Source organism: Helicoverpa armigera, chromosome 22 (assembly GCF_030705265.1).
Source record: "Helicoverpa armigera isolate CAAS_96S chromosome 22, ASM3070526v1, whole genome shotgun sequence".
Lineage (NCBI taxonomy): Eukaryota > Metazoa > Arthropoda > Insecta > Lepidoptera > Noctuidae > Helicoverpa > Helicoverpa armigera.
In genome coordinates, this window is record NC_087141.1 from 390,967 (window position 1) to 413,469 (window position 22,503).

Sequence of the window (22,503 nt, forward strand, 5' to 3'; positions counted from 1 at the left end):
CCTTTTTGAAAGTCGGTAAATATCCTTTTAGCGAGACCCATAGAAGTTTACCTTCACCTATAAGAACTCAAGACGAAACTAGATATTAGCACCTTATCTGAACTTTGAAAAGGTTTGAATCTCCACTTACAAAAGGTTTTGAAAAAAAATACGAAGAATGCTGTAACAGTTTATTTATAATAGGTATATACAACTTTGCCGAATTGAAAAGGAGCTTCAATTGTCTCGTTGCATTTAACTGGTTATGTCTGAAAAGAAAAGTTGAATAATTAACTTTAGTCTATTTACCCAGTATATGCCATGTAAAGAGAAGATATCAAAATTAATTATATGTATAATTGTTTCAAAAGAGATTCACCCTGTCTTTTGTCTTTGACTTGGCCACTACTGAGCGCTCCCTAGCGTACGCAAACAGAGACAAATATGCATGTACTTAATACAAACTATGTAAACGCAAGTATGTAGATGTGCCATAAGAATTTACTTACTGGAAGGAGGAGGTCCCGGGGGAGAGCCTGATGGTGGCTCCGGCGGACCCTGGCCGCTCTGAAAACAATACAGTTTTTTTAGACACCACTTGACTTGTTATATTGGGTCCTACACCTGATCTCTCTCTGATTGTTACCCGATTGCTGTCCCATCGAGCAACGAGAGTGAGGTATAAGTAAGAGAGTGCACCTGTGTCTGCGCAAATGCATCTACTCTATAACAATAATTATGCTCCTGAATAATCCTGCGCAGCTGGCTTATCTCCTTAGACATTTAGAAGAGAAAGGGGACGACCAAAGAAATTGATAGTTAAGAAAAGGATACATCATACATTGTGTAAAAGAAGTAGTAGTAGTTCAGGAGGATAATGATGAAGCGCAGGTTCTACTTACCACAGCAGCAAACACAATAGCCGCGATGGCCACGATAATACCAAAAATCTTCATGATTCAACACCTGAATGTGATCTGATGCACTAACATATACTCCTTACCTTATATACTATAGAAAAACTATAAAAATCGTTCGCATGAGACAATTGTTCATCCGGTCAGCGATTTAATATCATTATTTTATTGAAAACAAAAATGGCAAGAGTGAGTTGCACGTGCGAATAGAGGGTTCCGTGTCTCTTGCGTGGAATCAAATTGGGTCGATTATAGAGGTATTATAATGCAGGATTTTGATTATATTATACGGTAGGTGTTCTTGTGATGCCCAAGGTAGTTTGAAGATCAACTTAACCTATAAGACGAATCATCGCCATGGAATAATTTGGTCTTCTTACTATAAGATATCTTTCTAATGTTACTATTGCAGGAATTGCTCGAATTGAAATTTCTAGAATTCTTGGGCCATTGTCCTTTTGTTTTTACTTTTGATATTTGGCATCCTTTTTTCGCGAACTGGGAATAGCTGGACAACATACTCAGAAGTGCTTCACTTCAGAGGTGAATCACCTGGGATCGAGAGATCTGACGATTTTAAATACTGGACCCTAAAATCCGCTTTTCAATGTTCTTCAACGACAAGGTGACCAAATTACTGTTTAAATGATCTCACAATGGTGGGACACTTTAGATGCATTTTATGGTAAATTTTCAAATTAGTGGGACAAATAGTTCTGTTATTATGGCATTTAAGTTATCTTCCGCATTTATAAGCGTGAGTTTGTGCTATTAAATGTATATTAGTGTACTGTGATGGAAATAAGAGTTCTTCTATGAATAATCTTCTTGATGAGCCGCTATTCTCGTAAGGGTCATGAATACGTTGCGATTCCTGCACGGAACAGGTAAAGTATCACATTTTACATAAGAAGTTCAAGCCTATACAAGTCCCAGCTATGATTTGTAGTAGGTATATTGCGAGTCTCAGTGGCCTGCCATTCGACAAACAGAATAGGCTGGATTACTATCAGTGAATAATAAGGAAGGTAAAATGTAAGAGTGCTTCTCTAGTCAGACAATAATTAAGTATCTAGTCTGAAGGAAAATCATCACAACCAAACTCCCTGGCAGGATATGTTGAAATAATCTTACTGTAACACCTAATGTACCATATTCTAGCAAATAAGTATTTGATTTGATCAAGTTGTAAACAATGTTTATTTTTTATTTTTGAAGAATTGAAAAATTATGTAATTAGGTATAGCTGCTAAGTAAATGGTGAAATCTGATTTCACTGTATCTTCGTCCATTTTATTATTTGATTGTTCATTGTACATAGCACTCAAATGTTGGCCTAATTATTTGCAGATTTAAACATAAAAATTAAATGTTCAAGGGACATTTTAGTTTATGTCAGCACTACCAAGCAAGGAAAGGAATAAAACAATATTTTAAACTGTTGGGATTTTTCGAAAGAGTTACCGGCCCTGGTACATAATTGGCCTACGACGGAACATGATTGTTTTTATTCAGTAAGAGTCTGACTCTCACACCGCTGCTAAATGCATATAAAAAAATAGGCCCGTTGCATGCGTCGTCGTAGCATACTCGTAGCAACAAAAGTGTTTAGAAACGTGCTTCTCAGTCTTGAAAAATCTAATTAATTGCTCTGTACGAAGAGGATACCTTTTTAGGGTTCCGTAGCCAAAATGGCAAAAACGGAACCCTTATAGTTTCGTCATGTCCGTCTGTCCGTCTGTCCGTCTGTCCGTCTGTCACAGCCGATTTACTCGGAAACTATAAGTACTACAGTGATGAAATTTGATGGGAATATGTGTTGTATGAACCGCTACAAAAATATGACACTAAATAGTAAAAAAAAGAATTGGGGGTGGGGCCCCCCATACATGTAACTGAGGGATGAAATTTTTTTTTTCGATGTACATACCCGTGTGGGGTATCAATGGAAAGGTCTTTTAAAATGATATAAAGTTTTCTAAAAAACATTTTTCTTAAAGTGAACGGTTTTTGAGATATCAGCTCTCAAAGTCGTAAAAAGTATGTCCCCCCCCCTCTATTTTTATAACTACGGGGTATAAAATTCTAAAAAAAATAGAGGTGATGCATGCTAATTAACTCTTTCAACGATTTTTGGTTTGATCAAAGTATCTCTTATAGTTTTTGAGATAGGTTGATTTAACTGTAATTTACGGAACCCTTCGTGCACGAGTCCGACTCGCACTTGGCCGGTTTTTTATTGTTTTATTTTTTTTAAAGAATCTGCGTCGTACTTATTGGATCATACAATAATCAATAACACTTTCAGAACAATAATTTCAGGAATAAATTGTTCTGACAGTAGGTACCTATTTAGTCATTAGAAGCAGCTATTCAGTTAAATCCAGTCGTATACATAGAAATACGACATAATCTATGTCAAATTGTAAAATCGTCTGTGTACCCATCTTTCTATGGTCTTGTAGTTCTCTAAGGGATAAACCTATTTTCGTTAAGTACTAATAAAGCTATGCCTCTAGGTGACTGAAAGTATGGTATTTTTTTATTAATAATAAAATAAGTAATGAATCGTCTAACTTGTAACGGTTTTAAGCATCATATGCTACGGCTATCGTCATAATAATGAATATATCCTAAGGTACGCAGAGCAATTCCGCTAGTGCGGGGTTAGTTGAAAATGTTTTTCTTTCTAAGACACTGTTTTAATGTAGGGTAAACAAGCAAATAAAAATCAAATGTAAAACTGGTGCAACTATTTATTTGTTGTTTGATTTAGCCGATGTCGTAGCAGTATCCTTGTCGCTGTAGTTTAGCCGGTCGAGTCTGTAAAGAAGGGAAAAGCGTTACAATTTGTTTTATTCTGTATTCTACCTTAACAATAAACAAATCTAACAAACAATAAATACAAAGGCATAATTTATTTCTAAATTATAAATGAATCTCTCTAACGTGGGGTGTCGCGCGACAGCGAACAATTGACAAAACTACCGATTCAAACTATGAACACGTGAAACTGGCACACGCGACTTGTTTATTGTTTAGCGCTAGATGGAAGCATTGCTTTCTCTTTAATCCAAAGATGCAACTTTTCGGTTTAAAGAGTAAGATTAAAGAGAAGAAGAAGCAAAAGTTGCATTCGTCTAAAATGGCATTCAGCTCCATTCAGTTAGACTTGAATACTGAGAGACAAATGCTAGGCAAATGGATAACAAGGAATTTTAAGCTAATAGATAATATAATACATAGAGTGACTTACTGGTTGGTGGGGCTCCGCTTGGTGGGGGTCCGGGTGGTGGCCCGCCACCGTTGCACCCAGCGGTCTTCGGCAGAGCGCTCATCCCGCTCTGCAATCAGATTAGACAAACAAATGTAGGATTTGTTTTGTGACACCCCGAAATTGCAGGGATCAATTCGTGTGAAATGTGAAGTGTGATTTTGAACCCGTTACAATTGGCAGGCATATTTGCCAGGGACTACTTCTATGATCTGATTAATATATTGACCTTACTAATCATCATCATCCTCCGAGCCTTTTTCCCAAACTATGTTGGGGTCGGCTTTCAGTCTAACCGGATTCAGCTGAGTACCAGTGCTTTACAAGAAGCGACTGCCTATCTGACCTCCTCAACCCAGTTACCCGGGCAACCCGATACCCCTTGGTTAGACTGGTGTCAGACTTACTGGCTTCTGACTACCCGTAACGACTGCCAAGGATGTTCAATGACAGCCGGGACCTACAGTTTAACGTGCCATCCGAAACACAGTCATTGGTGTCTAAGATATACTTAGAAAGTACATACAAACTTAGAAAAGTTGCATTGGTACTTGCCTGACCTGGAATCGAACCCGCGCCCTCATACTCGAGAGGTTGGTTCTTTGCCCACTAGGCCACCACGACTTTAACCTTACTAATATTGACCTTACTAATATAAAGTTAAAATAATGCTGCACACAATTAAAGATTATTGAAAATTATGTAAAGCAGTTCAGGGTATGAACAGATTACTTAGCTGTTTTCTATCCAAAAGTCTGCCTGGGCAACAAGGAAGTCAGATAGGCAGTCACTTTATGTAAAACACTGGTACTGCAGTATCTGCATCCAGGTAGACTGGAAGCTGGCCCTTATTATGTTAGGGGAAGATTAGGTGGATTATGACTGGTATAGCTGAAGTTTGCTTTAGCAGTGGGTAAAAATTGGGAGGAATGAATAATATGGTGATGCTTCTGCTAGTTGTAATATTTGAAAGGTTACTCACCACCGCAGCGAAGGCAATAGCCATGATGGCCAAGAGTGCTCCAAAAAACTTCATGTTTCAGCTACTGATCATGAACTGACTACACCATATACTATACTAGCTTATATACTACTAGAAACTAGGAAAATTGACCATTTGTGACGATTCTCCATCCGGTGGGCGATATAATAACAATTATTATAAATGTAGTGTTCCGATAAGTGTGATTCTGTGATTTGTACGCGACGATGCGACAAAATTATAGGGCTTAGCTAAATATTTACATTGTGGATTGGGTTGGATGTAAATAGGTATGTATGTTTGATTGATTATTTCATAGTAAACGGTCATAGTTTTTTTATTGCAATAATATGAAGATGAGAAAAACGAGCAACAAATAAAAAAACAGCTACAAAGACATCTACCTTCAGGTATCTACCTCCACAAAATTTGAAACACTTCTATTTGGTAATTAGGACAAAAATAAACTTAATATAAGAAAGCTGAAGCTGTTGAACTCTGCAGAAACAAAATACGATTATTTAAATATAGGTTTAGATAAATAAAATCTAACTATATAAACCCGGGTGAATTAGCAAGCGAAAACTTGTGGTAATTTGTTTCAAAACTATTTCAGCTGTAAATTACATGAACTCGCTATAATTGTAATATCATGAAATTACGTTTACAGGGGTCAACTATTATACTTATCAAAATATTTTTGTCCTCTAGAAGTATTTTTCAGTAGACAATCCAGCTCTCAAGTGTCTAAATCGCAATAATTTAATTTTAAAAATAATTCATTTTTATAAGTAATATGTTTATTAAGTCATTGTCTCTATGAGAACATACGCAGGTGCATTTTTACGAGTCCTAGTGTTAGAGTTGTAGAGTTACAAATAATTTGTTGAGAGAAATTCGTGATCCACCCTCTTTTACCTTCCTCTCTTCTTTCATCCTACAAAGACCATGCTTCACAAAACGCATTGTAAGCTTTCGATCTGGATTTCTCTTGGAAGTGTACAATTCGCCAAGAAAATGGTCTACATTTGACAAACCTTTCTTTGAGATCTAATATCGCTAAGGTTCACTTTCCTTAATTGTCTAGTAGACGCACAGCGACAACTGTGCTTGGTGTCGGTTTCGATTCCCAGTCTAGACGTAATCGCTTTGAGTTTAAGTGTGATGTGTAGGAAGTTGGTAATTGATACACTTAAAATAAATATCGTCCCTCCTCCTGATCTCTCTCAGGTTGTGTCTGGTACCCGTCCCATCGGATTATGGTATTAAAGGAATAGAGAGTGTACCTATGTCTGCGCAAATGCTTTTACACTCTCGCTGCTTATAGAGAACAGTCGCCGTGCAGCACATTCGGCAGGGATGCCATTATTACAGTTCACTTTTTTATGAGAGCATATCTAATGAAAATGAATCTCATCCCTAAATACAGTCATGAAACCAATGTGGAAAGTAGTCAGATTTTGATTAACTCGAGCAATAGTGATTGTAGTGAAGTTGATACCATCTGTTTGAGAAGAAATGTGAGATACTTAGTAAGTAAGGAGGATTTTTAAACCAATAACGAAATATTTATTTTAAGAGGCGTTCAGTACGTCGATTCTATAAAATCTCACAACTCACTTGGACATCACTCTCACTTCGCATTCGTAATTTTTAGGATAGCTCTTTGATTTTATCTAGCCAAACATAAGAAATGGCAATAAAAGTTTATTATCTGTAAAATTTGATTTTTTATGCAATAAATGTGAAAAAGTGCCCATCCCTCCCCTACCTCCCCTAAAGTATGAAATGACATTTCGAATCGAAGTGAAATGCGAGTTGTTGTTCGAATTTTATAGAATCGCAGGACAGTACTCGGCTAAAAGTTTATTAGACTTTTACCTCCCTGTGTTTCCTTAATGTCTATGGATGGAGTATTGTTTCATAGAAATACAATGAAACTGCCAAAAGCAATGAAACAAAATATAGGAGCAAAACATTTTTTATTTATTAATTTTTCGTATAATAACTGTTATAATTGTGTGCCGTCTATTGTTATTATTCAAGCATTTTCAGAAGATCGTAGTTGTGTGGATTATCCGCTAGTCGCATCTGAAACAAAGAAGTAAGAAATAATTAGAACCATAATACATAATACCCAGAAAGCCTTCGATAACCGGGAACTCAGAAGTACTTGCAGTCGATAATTCTACATCAAAATTAGACAAAACAGAATAGAACTTTGTACAATCTTGCCTCAATGTCATTCAATTAGAAATAGTTCTTGCCAAGCAGATTGGTGTTCTTCAACCTTCAAGTATGCCCATATGGCCTCGCATCCTGACCATCCCCAAATACAATGATTTCAGCGTTTCCACTAGCACATTTTTCATGACCACAAAAAGTTTGACGAGAACTGTAGGTAAGGCAATTGGACAAGAGTATCTTACTAGTAGAAGCCGCTGTGGTGGTGGCTGGAGTGGAAGGAGGGGGGCGGGGTGGTCTGCCTCCTCCACCGCCTCCACCATGACACCCGGCAGGCTCAGCACTAGTGCTCATGGCTCCCTGTAACCATGGTCATACAGGAATATCATCAGATTTCACTAATAAATAAAACTCTTAGAAAACTCTAGGAAAACAGTAGGAAGTAGGATATATAATGTTCAGAACATATTCAGAACTTAAGTTAATATTCGTTTGCTTAAGGAAGCTAAAATTGTAAAGGATGATCATGTAGGTTTTTTTTAACATACTAGTTTCTGACTAGTGACACTAGTCATGTCATGTGTAGTTCAGTCAGAAACTAGTTGAAGTTAAAGATGAGTTAAAGCCACAAGATTAATGGTACACAGATTACATAGACACAGGACTTAATAGTCTCGTAGAGTATCTGTGGCAAGATTGTGTATGGTGATCTGATGAACAAAAGAGCTAATAGAAAATCTGGTGCAGCTAATGAATTTTAATTTGAATTCCAAGAGTGACTGAAATTATCTTTACCTACAAGAAGTAACAATGACTTACCACAAGAGCCAATGCCATTGCCATAACAGCTAAAAGTACTCCAAAAAGCTTCATGTCGAAACTGAGCAGTATGAAGGACTGACGGAAAACTAAGTCATCTCATTTTATATGCAAAAATATTAGAACCATCTAGGTGCGCTCACAAAGGTGATAATAACATGCTTTGTGAATCTGACAATATGTGTAATCATAATTATAGCAATCGAGAGAAACATTTCAATAACGACAAGGGTATTTAAATTGTCGTTTACATCGCTTTAGTTAAAATTTGCTGGCTCATGCTTATTAACTCCTGGATTATCCCAATCCCCCCAATAGATCCATTTTTAGTATGATGTGTTTTTGTGTGTGTCCAAATAACATTTTTCGTCCCTGTTCTTTCTTGTCAGTATTTGGAACTAGTTATTTAGAACTAGGTTGTATAGGACGCCATTGACTAAACCCTACGTTAGGTTAGGCATATTGGGCTGCGGGTTGTTCGAAAGAGGTACCGCGGCCCTAGCACATAAGAAGGCCTACGACGGAACACGACGGCTTTTAGTCAGTAAGAGTCTGACACTCCCGCTGCTAACCCACAGCGGGAGGGGTCATTTGATGATTTTTTACGTCGTTAAAAAAAAAAAAGGTTAGGCATATTAAATATAAGTTTTTGCCATCGGAAGCGATGAGTGAAGGAAGATTACCTTAAAGTTAGGGAATTAATGAAACCATTTTCTTGCAAAATGGGATTTTGATATTGTGACGATAAAATAGTAATTATTCTAATCTTAATACTAATAACGGACTTTTTATAATCAATTCTATAAAGCTTGTTTAGCGTTAGTGAATAGGTCAATTTTAAGAATAGACTTATAAATAAAACAATTGTTTTTAATTTAAAACATTTATTCCTAAACTCCACCCTATTCCCAAATCAATCTATATCCAGCTTCTTGAAGCTGCCCTGTATGCCGAACTCCTTCTCGATTTGAGAAGGCTTGGCTCCTTTCCGCAAAGACTCATTCACACGACGTTTGTTTTCGTCTCTGATGAATGTTGGGTTGGCTTGCAGGCGTTTGAGTAGTTCATCTGAAAATGATCATCTGTTAGCATCTGTTAGGGATGTAAAGTCTATGAAGATGTTAATTGTCGAAGTATAAATATGTATTCATTTACTTTTAGCGACTGATCTATGCATAGCAGGTATGATATTACAAGTGGTGGACTATAGGATTGGTTCTAGCGCTACCTTCATAAAATAGTTGAGCAACCTGTTGCATAAAATAACATTATGTGCAAATTGATCGTAGAGTAAGAATCAAAATATTGAAATTTTTGCGATATATTTTGGTCTTGCTAATAGTGAGTTCAGATTAACCTACAAATGGCATAATTAAAAGGACAGTAATTGTAGCCACCACATGTTCTTAAGTTACTTAATTTAAAAAAACATATACATTAAAACTAAACGTACCTCTCAAAGTGGCATGATCCTTATACTCCCCTCCCTCCTCTTTTGGCAGTGCCTTCTTGGGTATCATCTTATACAGCGAGTCCGAGCCGACCTGGTGCGTGTGGATGATGTCCATGAGCTCCTTCTTGAGGTAGGGCTTGATCAGCATCAGCACCTTGTCCATGAAGTACGGCGCGCTCATGAAGTGCACGCCTTTCAGTTTCACAAACATGCACTCCTGGAATTTTTAGTTATTTATTGGCACGTGAACTAAGTTTAGTTTTTTCTAAATAACTCATCTCTCTTGGTGACTGTAAGCTTACCGTGACTTTACTTATACAATAGTAGGTAATGTTAGATCTTTGTTAGTGCGTAGCTTATGAGAAAGTTTCAATACCACCAACCTGTAGGAAATATATGACTTTCTTGACAACCATCAGGTCGAGCCTTGCTACGTGACTCAGGGTCGCCATGTCCATGTCGATCAACATAACAAACCTGTAAACAGGAAATTGCATGGTTAACCGTCGCAGAAGTGTTAATACTGCACTACTTAATAATACTACACTAATACATATAAAATTATTTTGCAGTAGGCCCTTATGAAATATTTAGCAATGGCATAATGTACTTTCTTTTCCATCTCTGATAACCGTTTAGCGAAACACCCGAATGGTATTTAACCCGTATCTTCCCAAGTCCTCAAAACTCATCTGATTGAAGCGAAACTTTCAGAATCATTTGTTAGTAGCCTAATTATCGATAATATGCAACAAAAAAAAAATTTCGATTTCCGGTATTTCAGTTACAGTACCGATCCAAAAATGGAACAGTAGGAGAATATGCCACTGTATTTTATTGTTGGTATTGTGTGCTTTTTAGGAAGATTGCTGTAAATAATGAAAGATATTTATGAATAATCTTATTTATTTTTAGTATATAATTTTAGTATTTTTAGTATTTTATATAACATTTAGTATAACATTTAGTATTACAATTTTATTTCGTATGAAACGCAGGAGAACACTTTTGGTGTAGGGCGACGTTGCATTTGCCACATTTCATTGTCGTGTTTTTATGACATAAACCACAACGGTTTTGTTTATCACTTTTGATAATATGGTGTGCCTTTCCATCTAACCTAATATCAACTGGAACTCGTTTTATGATTGCTAGAGATGATCTTGGAATAGGCTTCTTTACTGAAGAAGAATTTTCAGGAAAAGTCTGAAGATATGTTGTTACAACATGTCTTGTAAATGACAAATAGTCATGCTGATTGTTTTGTGAAGCTGGCGATAATTTATATAACTGAAAAGCATTATTCATACATACATTTATAGGAAACATAAGTAGCTGCCAGTACCACCTCTTCAGGCGTATAGAAATACGATAGCATCCCACATTTTGATCCAAACGGTCGACACCGCCCATATATTTGTTATAGTTGACGATGCAGCGAGGTTGGTCGACGTCTTTCTTCTGCTTGTCACAGTAACGTTTTACCTTAGCTAAAGGCTCCACACCACATTCGGTTGAGGCAACGGTAACAATATTGTTGTCATTGTAACGTACGAGGGTGATGTTCGTCAGAGTATCTGTACACTGGTCAAAAGACCCTCTGCTCATTTTCTTCATATCTTTCGCTTCTTTCAAGGGTGCCTTTTCTACCCTATTTGCCCTAACCGTTCCCGTCGCATCGTGTCCTAATGTTTTTATTTCATCCAACAAGGGTAAAGATGTAAAATAGTTGTCCATATAAAAGCTGTAAGTACCGGGCGGCAATTTGGATATGAGGTCTAAAACAACAGAAGCACCTACACCAAGTTCTGGGTGGGTATTTCCTGTGCTTGCCCCTTGATAAAGCTCTCCATATATCAAATATCCAAGACGAGTACATATAGACCAATTCTTATAACCGAACCGAATGGGTTTACCATGAATATGTTGCTTCGTCCCATGTTTCCCGAAATATGGAATCATGGATTCATCAATGCTTAGATTCCTGTCACCGGGATAATATTTTACCCATCTCTTATTGAGTAGATTCCAGAGAGGACGAACCTTCGCGAACTTGTCCTGTGGAGCTAAGTTATTATTATCGGCGACGTGAAAGAATCGTAATAGTTCTTCAAATCTGTTCCTAGGCATAGCAGCTGCCACACCTTGAAAATTACAATCAACACTTTGCTCCCAGTACATACGATATCTAGCAACACTGTTGTAACCAGACAGCAAGAGAATCCCTATAAATCGTTTTATTTCCTCAGTTGTAACTTTGAAATTGTGGTAACCTTTTTGAATAGCATTTTTTTCGGTTTCAGAGCGAATCAATTCAAAAACGTCTTCGTCAAAAAAAAGTTCAAAAAAGTGAACAGGAGTATCTAGGTGTTCTAAGAAATGTGGTGGCTCTGATGTTTTCTCTGTCTTCACTGGAATATCTACTTTCCTCCACTTTCGGGTAGCTGGACATTTTTTTTTCTTTGCCGGTGGTTGTACTGATAAGTCGCCGTGTGTATTATTATCTATAGAAACTTCATTTGATACGCTTTCTATAATATCTAAATTAGACTGTGAAGATACAGTAGCCCTAAACTCAGCCTGTGCTAAGAGCTGCTGCCTGGACAGGTGATTTATGTTCGAAGACTCCTCATCTCCACTGTCTTCATCACTTTTGTCGTAATTATCTGGGGGTGTTATGTAAATATCTGCTGACAATACGTCATCGTTGTCTTCAAGATGCGATATTATGTCATTTACCGACAATCTAAAACAAAATAAACGCAAAATTCAAAAATAACAATTATGTCACTACATAAAATGTTCCATATCCATATTATCCTACTGATCCATTATTGGATCGGTACGTATAAAAGTAAAAAATAAATGTAAATAAGCTAAATGTGCATTTCACTGTCTTGCAATATGATAACTCAACTCCTAGCCGATATAAATACGATACAATAATTATAAATTATCTAAAAAAAAAAACAAGAAATACTTACATTCGGCGATGAGACATTTTTTCACAATTTCCAAAAAATTCAGTGCGTAACAAAACACAAATTTCGCGGCCCACCGAGGATCTGACAAGTGAATATGGCGGCAAGAACTGTCAGTGCTGCCACCATAGACAAAAAAAATGGCTGCGTTCACGAAATTTTAGTAAAAAAAATATTAAACTAACCGATCCAATAATGGATCACTGGGATGATACGGGTTAAGATAATTGGATTCATACTAGAACCTAATCACAAGGCAATTAATCGATGGTAAATAAGATCTGTGTTCCAAATGCAGTAACTTAAAGTCCGATTGCTGGTTACAAACGACTAAGTTCCGACCATTGTTACAAACTGTTGTAGCGATGACCTGGGAACTAGACATTACTGACCTCGACTAACTGCCTTGGTCCTGCAGTCACACAACTTAGAGTGTGGATTCCATTTCATAGGACTGAAGCACTCCATCATTATTATAATCAGCATTTTTAATATCGATTAGTCAAAGATTAAACCACTCAACAGCTTTCAATACAGAATGGAGATAAAGCGTTCTATCAAAATAAATATTTTTAATATTACCACTTATTATGATGATGATACATCAAAGTAATAAAGAATTTGTACTCGGACTAATCAAGATAGTGTTTCATTTTTATCCTTATGCCAATACTTATTTGGACAGTCACTCTCTCTGATAAACGCAGATACTTACCCAGGCCAGGTCCCTTCCTCATGCTGCCACAGATCGAAGACCATCATGAACGCCCTGACGGTCTCTGGCAGACTGAAGTTCCGCGGCTCAGGGTCCAGGAGACGGAGATACACCACTCTGTAGCCCTCCGCTGTGGGAGTCACCAGGGGAGCACATAATCTGGAATCACATGACAAATATTTTGAATACTTTAAACTTGTGTAACCGTGTGTAATCTTAGAAAAGTGTTCAAGATTTTAGTTATTATTTATGTCAAGGGCTGCAGAGCAACATCTTAAAATGTCGCTCCGTGCGTCGTTCCCACAGTTAAATTCATATCCTAGAAAACTCCACATACTAAGTTTTTTCCTTGACCAACAAGTTAAATTGTATTAAAAAGATGAAAGAATCTTTACAACAATTATAGCTCTTGTTTGGTAATTTACTCTTCAGAACACTCTTCATGAAAACTTACACAGTATTCAAGGCGAACTCAGCCTTCTTGTCAAAGACACGGTCCTTGAAGAAGGGCGTGAAGAGCGTCCTCAGCGTGAAGTGCAGGTCCAGCACTTGCTTGGTCACCTCGCTGCTCTTCTCGCAGCAGTGGTAAGCGATCAGCAGGTCCACGTCTGGAAAACAGGGGAAGCCCGTGATTACGAGGATAAGTTGTATGTAGGTGGATGCGGGATTTGACCTTTTTTGGGGATGGTAGGCAATCATAAAATATGGAGCTAGTTGTCATAATTTTATTAGCCTCTCTTCATGAAAGATGTTATAAATGAGGCTTGGGCGATAACATAGATGTATGATGGCCCTTTCAATCTATCGGAAGATGATTATAGACGTTTGGTTCGAGTTTTGCATTATCATTCGTTATTATTCCAACATTATTCATGGATGCAGTTACAACTACAATTCTCAGAATCTTCAATGAACAAACAAACACCTGACGTACTAATTCTTATACATACTTCTATAATTAATGATCCATTCTTAAGGTCTACTTGACTTTGATGAATGGTGGCACGAGATCAATCATTATGCACAATCAGCTTACTTCAACGCTTCAGTAATGGTTACTATATTATTATAAACAATTACATACTATTGTTATAATTATTAGTTGTAAATGGTTGTATTTACAGGCAGACATGGTACACTGGTTATAATTTATCTACCTACTGTCATTTTTCAATACTTTCTTGCTTTTCCTCTTCCATGCAGTTGGGTACTAGTGTTTATATGGAGCAACAGCCTATCTGACCACCTCAAATTAGTTAGCTGAGCAACACAAAGGTCAATGTGTTTACTTTCTGGCTTTTGACTTAGTGTCTTCTAAAAGTCCCACAGTTAGACGTGCTTTCCAAACATGGGTACTTACTCCTGGTAGGTAGATTAAACAAAACGTTTATAAGTGCTGTTTCCTGCAGCTTCATAACTACAACTAGCTATAATAAAACTTCATACGTAGGTAGGTACAATTTCCACATGGTATTTTTTCCTTCCATAAATAAGTACTTTAAAAATATATGATATAAAGCAATTTCAAGTATGTATGCAAATTACATGGCTTCAAACGTTTAAGTACCTACCTAGGTATACGTCTTAGACAATAATACAATAAGATGGTCACAAGGCGATTATTATAACATCGTTAAACGTAAATAAAAATATCACGTTTGGATTGAACGTGACGAGAATAGACGAGAAACAATTGAAAATAGGTGTCATGGTAACAGGCAAAGGTCAAAAATAATTACTACCTTTTAATCATTGACAACCCTAAATAATGCTTAATTGAATAATTTAGTACATTCGTGAAAAGCTTTCAAAACGGATCATATTTGACATGATATTTTGCCAAACTAGGTCATAAATTACAGTGTTCATGGAGTTTCTTGACTTGTCCATATGACCCAATGAAATCTCATCTACCTAGCCTTTTCCCAACTACATATGTGTTAGGGTCAGCTTCCAGTCTAACTGGATGCAGCTTAGTACCAGTGTTCACAAGGAGCGACTACCTATCTGACTTCCTCAACCCACCCAGTGACCCAATGAAATCTGTTTATTGAAAAAAAAACATCCTTCTGAAGAGAATTATCTTATTTTGAAATGACCCCTCTTGGGAGTCGAATAAAATGTAACAAATTGTACTCTTACCTGTTAAATGCTCTCCCGGTAGATGTGGTTGTGTCTTGAGCCAGTCGCGAAGTTTCTTTATATCCTCAGGGGAGATGTCTGGGTTCTTCTCATACTCCTTCTCTATAGTTATCGGCTTCACCACACCCGCCATCTTGGTTTCTGTGAAGAAGAATTCGATCAATGTTAATTCGATCAACCGGTCGACGTTTTATGACGAAGGGCAGATAATGTTTCTGAAAAGGCCTCATTTAATCCGGTCATGTGATTTTAAGTGATCCATCATACGAAATCATATTTCCTTTATTATTGTATCACAAACTATGTAGGATATGCATCATAAAATAAAGTTAATCGCTATCATAATTCCTACATATTTTATGAATTTCTAATGTAACTCCGACATTATAAAATTATATGTTTCCACTGTACCGTGTAATTAGAGCTATTTTATTATTTAAAATAATGTATAGAACATAATATATCATGTCTGCTATGTGAGGCTAGCTTAGTTTGCTGTAAAATAAATCAGATCTGAATCAGACTTGTCAGCGGGAAATAATTAAACTTAATTCAACAATAGAAGGGTAGAAAAACACAAGACAAAACAAATATTTATTTATCTCGCAACCACCATACTATTATTGGAAAAAAGTTTATAGAACTTTCTGAGATGAGCATAAATAATTTGTCTTATCTACATACATAATATATTTTCCCTATCCCAACAATCCCGACAGTGAACTATTTTTAGTATAACCGCGAGAAACCGCTGATTATAATAAAGATATCCAACACATTCAAGATATGTGAAGACCTAAGAATAACTTAAAACAAGACAAAAGTGCATTAAATGCGCTACGGTCATAAACTCTGATATTATTACTGGTTGCACTATGCAGCTACATGCACTATAATATAAACGAATAATTGCACCTCTGCGTGTATTATTATTGCATAGAATATTATTATAGAAATTGATATCTATCACCTGCTATGGTATTATGATAAAGTGACTAACAAGAATTCATTAGCTTAACGATAAGTTAAACAATCAATTTAGTGAACCAACGCACTTAAACTTATGACTGTAACATAAAAAATACAAACTCAGCATTCTTTGATTTATAGATAAATGGACGCAATTATTTATTTTATTTATTTTTATTGGCTCACCAACAATTGTTAACACAATAATATAATTACGATAACACCTGGCTAAAACAGAAGTGGTGTGTCACAATTTTTAACAGGTAAGCACCACATGCACCACACAATTATGTACGAACTTAGACATTTTATAATATATATAGGTATAAATTCTTATAGATTTCACGTGAAAATGTAATTTAGATCAATAACTTCAGACATAAGTGTGCTATTCATTAATATCTACATTGGGCTAAGAATTGAACCCTGAGGTATGCACCTAAAATGTTAATTCATATTGTTTTTAAACTTTGTTCCTTCACTAATATAATTAAGTCTTATGATGATGTTCGCGTTATGAATTAACCGTATAAATATTCTAATTACTTTAATTAACTATTCTGTACACATTCTGTGAGAACAATATTATCAAAGGTCTCAGTTAATTCCCATATTTAGCTACAAAATTATCATGACATTGGATTGAATAGATAAATTAAAGTTAAACAAACATTCAAGTAAAAACTAAAGTATCTACCTGTGTGTAATTATTATTGAAAAAATAATTAAACAGTCTAAAAAATCTGATGATGTCTGATGACATTTAAATATTTATCTTAGTAAAAACGATATGACGTGCTTAGACGACAATCAAGAAAATTAAAAACATCCGTTGTTGTTAAGAGTATTCAAAGTCCTTATAGCTAAGCAGATCATCATGCTGTTGGTAAAACAGAAATATAGATGATTTTTGCCATTATTAGGACTGGTTAGTTGAAATAAATAAATAAATAAATAAATAAATAAAAACATTGCATGCTTCGTCTGCAAAAAGTCTGTAAAAACATGCGGTCTTTCTAAGTAACTTTTACAATTTATGCTATATGTCGTCTATTTTATTTAAATGAACTGTTTTCTATATTCAAGTTTTCAAGTTTTCGTTTTCAAGTCAAGGTAAAGTAACAAGTGTTCTGTTAAACACAGCAATTGAAGTGGTCGCCATCTCAATTCGCATGGATCATTCTGTCAATAATACATCGTGTTCAAGTAAACCTCTTATGTAACTCGTTGTGTGCTTAGCACTTATTTGTTACTGAAGTTTTTGGTTCAAAATGTATGTTAGCTTTTATAGTTGGAAAAAGCTGAGAGATGATGCCTATGATAGTTTTTCAAAGAGTGTCAATATTTGATCGAAAATTATTACCTACTGAGAAATTGCGAATCACGAAATTAGTAAAAAAGTAAAAAAAATGTACAAAATATAAGTACTGTGCTATGATTAGCTGAAATAATTATACAAAAAGCGGTCCTAGTCTATGAGAAATACATATAACGTGGTCTTTAAAAACACTTTAATCTCTTCATAATATATTTTTTATTCTCAAGTTAACTACAGAAATCATGCATAATTATTACCTTACTGTACATTTTATTGGTACCATTAAACAAAGGTGAAACAACATACAGAATTTATAAGGTACAAGCTACAGTAACATAGTTTCCTCAATAAATACAGAAATGGAACAACCTGACTTTAGCCTCGCACTTACGTGGCTTCGCATTCAATAACTTTGTAGGTGCTTAGGTATACTAGACTGCATTTTTCACATACTTCATTTTAAAAGAAAACCCGTGTTTCTAGTCTTTGTCTAGCGATGAAACAAAGTACAGTTACCCTGGTAACTGAAGGGGAAAACCATAGAAATCTGGACCTAATATCTGTGGTGGTAACTAAGGCGTGGTAAGGGCATGTGATGCGGAGGAATGAGGAACGTATAGTGAGGAAGGTCTAGAGCATAACCAATATGAACATATTGAACATGTATGGATAGTGAGAAAGGAGACGACCAAACAAAGATATGATGAATTTTTAAACGTCGATACACCTACACTTCCAAAGAAATTGGGATAAGGGCTAAGAGGATGATGATGAGAGATGATAATAATTGTTGGTTGTATATGTTTTCCTGTTTACTAGTAGCTCACAAGCCCTTGTACTTCTAGGTAGGTCTAAAGCTACAATTGCTTTAAGTCCTTGGATCCTTGAACCTTGGAACTGTGCCATATATGTATGTGGATTTACATTCTTAAAGCATGTTTGCCAACTTGATCGTCCAAGACTATTGTTTCCTTATTACCTGCTAGGGTTTGGTATATGTATGTTATATGGTTTGGACACAGCCTGTGGACTAACTAATCAGGGGTCTTACTTTTATTTTATAAAGACTAAAGTTTATAAAGTCCAGTCAACGTCTTTATATGAACTATCATCCCTGAGCAAAAATGCATATCAATTGACAGACCCTTTTTGCAATGAAGCTTAAAATTATGGTGACAAGTTTCAGTCAACAAGTGAGGAAATACCTAATTAATGATTTCCGATGATAATGACACGTTGTTCTAGCCGCTACATAATTCACGTAGTTTCACACAATGTAACAACTAGTCATTTGTCTATTATTGCAAAGCTGATAATTTAGGGTTGCATATTGCCACACACGTTCAAATGTGATTAATGTGTGTCTTCCTCTTCTTATCGAGTGAGCGGGCTTTATCACCTAACAAGCCCTAGGGTCAGATTTTTCTCAAAATCTACCTGACGGCCTTTGGCGTGGAATTGTAACGACTGCATTCGGGGACGCAGGCTTTGCATGCCCTACTAAGCACGGGGATGTAACACCACTAATAGGAGAAAATACCTATGCCTATTATAGCTTCTTCACTGCTATTACTTCTAGCAAGGTCCAGCGGTTTCACCCTGATCTATGCACCTTTATACCGTAGGATAAAAGTAGCTTTTAAATCGGACCAGTGCTGTTTGAAGTTCCTGAGATATAGTGCGTTCAAGTCAAGCAAACAAAGAAAAAACTCTTCGGCTTTATAATATTAGTATTGATAACACTTACGCAAGTCGCAATCTTAGAATACAACCTCTTTGGAAACTATAACCGCAGACCTAATTTCCTAACAATGAGGAAATGAATTTAATAGTAAGTACCGTTTCCTTTATATTTTATTATCCTGAAGCGATACTACCTCTGCCTAATATTTTGTACTACAAAGTCGACCGAACCGGGAATCGAACCCGGGACTTCATGTTCGGCAATCCGGCATGGTGACCATTGCACCATCAAGGTCGTATACGTTAACTTTGATACCTTTTGTCATTTGAATATCTTTGGTAGTCGCTACTGGTAGTCAGAAGCCAGTAAGTCTGACAACCAGTCTTACCTGATTAAGGGGTATTGGGTTGAGATGATGTTTTAATACCTTTTCGGTTAAATTAACCATAGGAGATTAAAGTAAGTAAACTGCAAAGTGAAACAATAACAAAGATTTTCCTGTAGATAATAACATGCGTAAGGAAAAGGTTTATCATTTAATTAAACGATTTCCTTATATCTATGCTTATGGGTTGATTACTCTTGCAAAACACATAATAAAACCTACACTTTAAAAGCTTTCCATACCTATTATATGGTCCTTTTTCAGGATCTAGCTAGACTACAATCTGTAATTAATTGTCATTAAATTGAAATCGGGTCAATAGTAAAAAGGAAAAAGTTAAGTAACCATGTTTCAGGGTGAACCATATGTGAGTATACAAATAAGCTAATTAGATGGTTTTCTGTTGTAAAAAGATCAGGCGCAGGTCCCCATAAAAATTACGGTAGGTAGTGTCACAACGCGTATTTAATTTATTATATTAAATAACTCAATTAAAAAAAAAGTTATAGAAATAAAAACTCACCAGTATTTAAACAAATCCAGGAGCGCCAAAATAACAATTAAAAAAATCCTTTGTGAAACCCAAAATTCCCTTTTAACAATAAAAACACGGGTATAATTTTACAACTCTGATAACAATTTCCAAATAATTCAATAAAATAAATGAGAGATAAAAATAAAGAAATAATTTTAACAAATAATAAATAAATATTTATGAAAGCGCGAGTCTATGCGCGGTGTTTCGCGCGTCTGATAGGTGAGTGTACGCGGTACAGTGCGCCCGTCGTATCTATGTACAGCCAGCAATACAATATGAGGTAGGTAGGGGTGTAGGTTTGTAGGTGATACCAAGCTATATCATTCAGGTAAGTGAGGAGTGAACAAAGTGTAGCTCTATGTGTAAAAGGAGTCAATTATGAACTTTTAGCAAAATAACTTCAACTTAGGGAGGTACTAAATGTGAGTATACTATAATAATGGTGAGCGCACATATGAGCCGAACACGCCGAACGATACGAATTTTCGAATTCTTTAAATTCATTCCTGTAAAACTTGCTTAACGCACCTTCACACGTGTCCATAATGTGAAAGAATCCTGAAAATGTCAGACAAAGATGGTGTCTGCAGACGACGTTATAAATAAAAACCATTTCTTCAGCGCTATTGGCGATGTCATAGAAACTATTAATTTATGTGGCCAGACCTCTATAGAATCATCAATATAACAAATAGAAGAGGCTCTTGTCTTGGTGACGCCTTCAAAAAACGATTTGTGTCGTTCGGCGAATTCGCTGCGTTCGTCTCCGATAGATGTGCGCTCACCATTAGAAACAACTGCGTATGCAAACAAGGAATTGTTTAATACACACTTATTTTTCGTATCCTTCTGATAATAAAAAACCCTTTTTGTATAGCAGACGTAACAAATAAACTAAAAACTAGTTATATTTTCCCACGGAGTAAAAAAGAGGTTCGTCTACTATTGTGTATTTATTGCTAAATTGCTCTATGACATGTTCATAGATACTATACTAAGTAATTAGAGAAAAAAATAACAGTGTGAGTGGTCCATGTATGGAAGGTTCATCGCTTAGAAATGAAAATAAAACTTGTTATTTTCCTATTCTAACTTTTAGGGAACTTCTAACTAGTTTACAGCAGCTAAGTAGATACCTCGTGATTGGTCCTATGTCATTCATATTGATAACACCAAAATGAGTTACGACTCCCACTGAATTTATGAAAACGATTATAGTTTTGGACGCAGACATTGAAAGGCATTTTACAAAAAAATACACCAGCTTTGCTTTTCACTCGAAAGGAAAGAATAAAACCTTTGACATGGCTCTAGAAGTCCATAGAAAGTTAAACAGACTTCTTGAGCTACATATTTACCTTTCAGTGTTTGTGAAGTACTTTTTTTTCTTTCATTCACAAATTATAGAAAATAGGCAGGTAGTATCCACATATTCATAGCACAAGGGTTTCCATATTGAACCCTAAACATGACAGATATGTTAAATATTCCTAAAATGAGCTATAATGAGATAATTTACCATTATGTGATATTAAAATGCCTATTTAAGTAATAAATGTTAATTTAACCAACAAGTCATTTTTAGTTTTATTTCCGACTTGTTTCCGAAGCACAACAATCTTTATAATAACTTAATAATATTTCCATTATTTATCCTACTGGGTTGGAATCCTCAATTAGTTTATTGTATCGCGAAGTGGTATTGGTTTTATCTCGAACAGTTTTTTTTTTCGTTTTAGGTACTTCGTAGTTTTCAAGTATTAAAGTGCCACCTTTATTTTACCATTCAGAGAATTTTCTTTCTTAACAATGGTTTTCAAGTAAGAAAACTACTGAACCTGAATCTATAAAACAGTCCAATGAATGATTGTATTATTTAGAATATATATGACTTATATGGGCCTCCGACTTATGTATGCGCGTTACTGGTATTGAACTTCTTAAAGTAATTTTTAAGAAACCTGTCGTACTTAATTTAATTAATGAGCATTCTGAGAACGATTGCTGAAATAGCAGTAACGTTCACATAATTGTTTGTACAATATCATTTTTTATTCTAATTGCATACACCCTTGAACTTTAGTCGGTAAGAAATGAAAAATGTTGTTTAAATCATTCTTTGTTTAAGCGAAAGTAATATTTTAATAGGTAGGTACTCGATGG

At 35.7% G+C, this 22,503-nt stretch overlaps 3 protein-coding genes and 3 long non-coding RNA genes across 6 annotated transcripts in view; 1 reads left to right on the forward strand and 5 right to left on the reverse strand.

The window, feature by feature from the left end:
• Positions 1-22,503, forward strand: part of LOC110371698 (large ribosomal subunit protein P2) — a 148,182-nt gene that overhangs the window by 42,028 nt on the left and 83,651 nt on the right. The gene's annotated exons all lie outside the window — the stretch shown is intronic.
• LOC135118404 (uncharacterized) lies at positions 177-972 on the reverse strand. Its single transcript, XR_010277567.1, has 3 exons — positions 882-972; positions 489-546; positions 177-248 (listed from the first exon to the last, which is right to left on the reverse strand). It is a non-coding gene; the product is annotated as an uncharacterized LOC135118404 (long non-coding RNA).
• Positions 3,635-5,263, reverse strand: LOC135118392 (uncharacterized). The gene is made up of 3 exons (XR_010277553.1): positions 5,153-5,263; positions 4,153-4,240; positions 3,635-3,719 (listed from the first exon to the last, which is right to left on the reverse strand). It is a non-coding gene; the product is annotated as an uncharacterized LOC135118392 (long non-coding RNA).
• LOC135118403 (uncharacterized) lies at positions 7,118-8,259 on the reverse strand. Its single transcript, XR_010277566.1, has 3 exons — positions 8,156-8,259; positions 7,582-7,696; positions 7,118-7,243 (listed from the first exon to the last, which is right to left on the reverse strand). It is a non-coding gene; the product is annotated as an uncharacterized LOC135118403 (long non-coding RNA).
• LOC110371704 (clavesin-1) lies at positions 9,020-20,548 on the reverse strand. Its single transcript, XM_064040556.1, has 7 exons — positions 20,326-20,548; positions 15,447-15,587; positions 13,759-13,912; positions 13,305-13,463; positions 9,992-10,085; positions 9,609-9,825; positions 9,020-9,223 (listed from the first exon to the last, which is right to left on the reverse strand). Exons 2-7 carry the CDS (start codon positions 15,577-15,579, stop codon positions 9,069-9,071), a joined length of 912 nt encoding a protein of 303 aa, XP_063896626.1. The 5' UTR covers positions 15,580-15,587; positions 20,326-20,548; the 3' UTR covers positions 9,020-9,068.
• On the reverse strand, positions 10,497-12,810 carry LOC110379010 (piggyBac transposable element-derived protein 3). The gene is made up of 2 exons (XM_021338502.3): positions 12,593-12,810; positions 10,497-12,354 (listed from the first exon to the last, which is right to left on the reverse strand). The coding sequence occupies exons 1-2, from the start codon at positions 12,607-12,609 to the stop codon at positions 10,587-10,589; spliced, it is 1,785 nt and encodes a 594-aa protein (XP_021194177.3). The 5' UTR covers positions 12,610-12,810; the 3' UTR covers positions 10,497-10,586.

What these genes read in the sequence shown, in the direction of transcription:
- LOC110371704 (XM_064040556.1), bottom strand. Translation starts at nt 15,579, where the DNA reads ATGGCGGGTGTGGTGAAGCCGATAACTATAGAGAAGGAGTATGAGAAG. An exon ending in ACCGGGAGAGCATTTAACAG is followed by an intron (nt 13,913 to 15,446) that starts GTAAGAGTACAA and finishes CCTGTTTTCCAG; the next exon opens with ACGTGGACCTGCTGATCGCT. An exon ending in AAGTCATATATTTCCTACAG is followed by an intron (nt 9,826 to 9,991) that starts GTTGGTGGTATT and finishes TAAAAATTCCAG; the next exon opens with GAGTGCATGTTTGTGAAACT.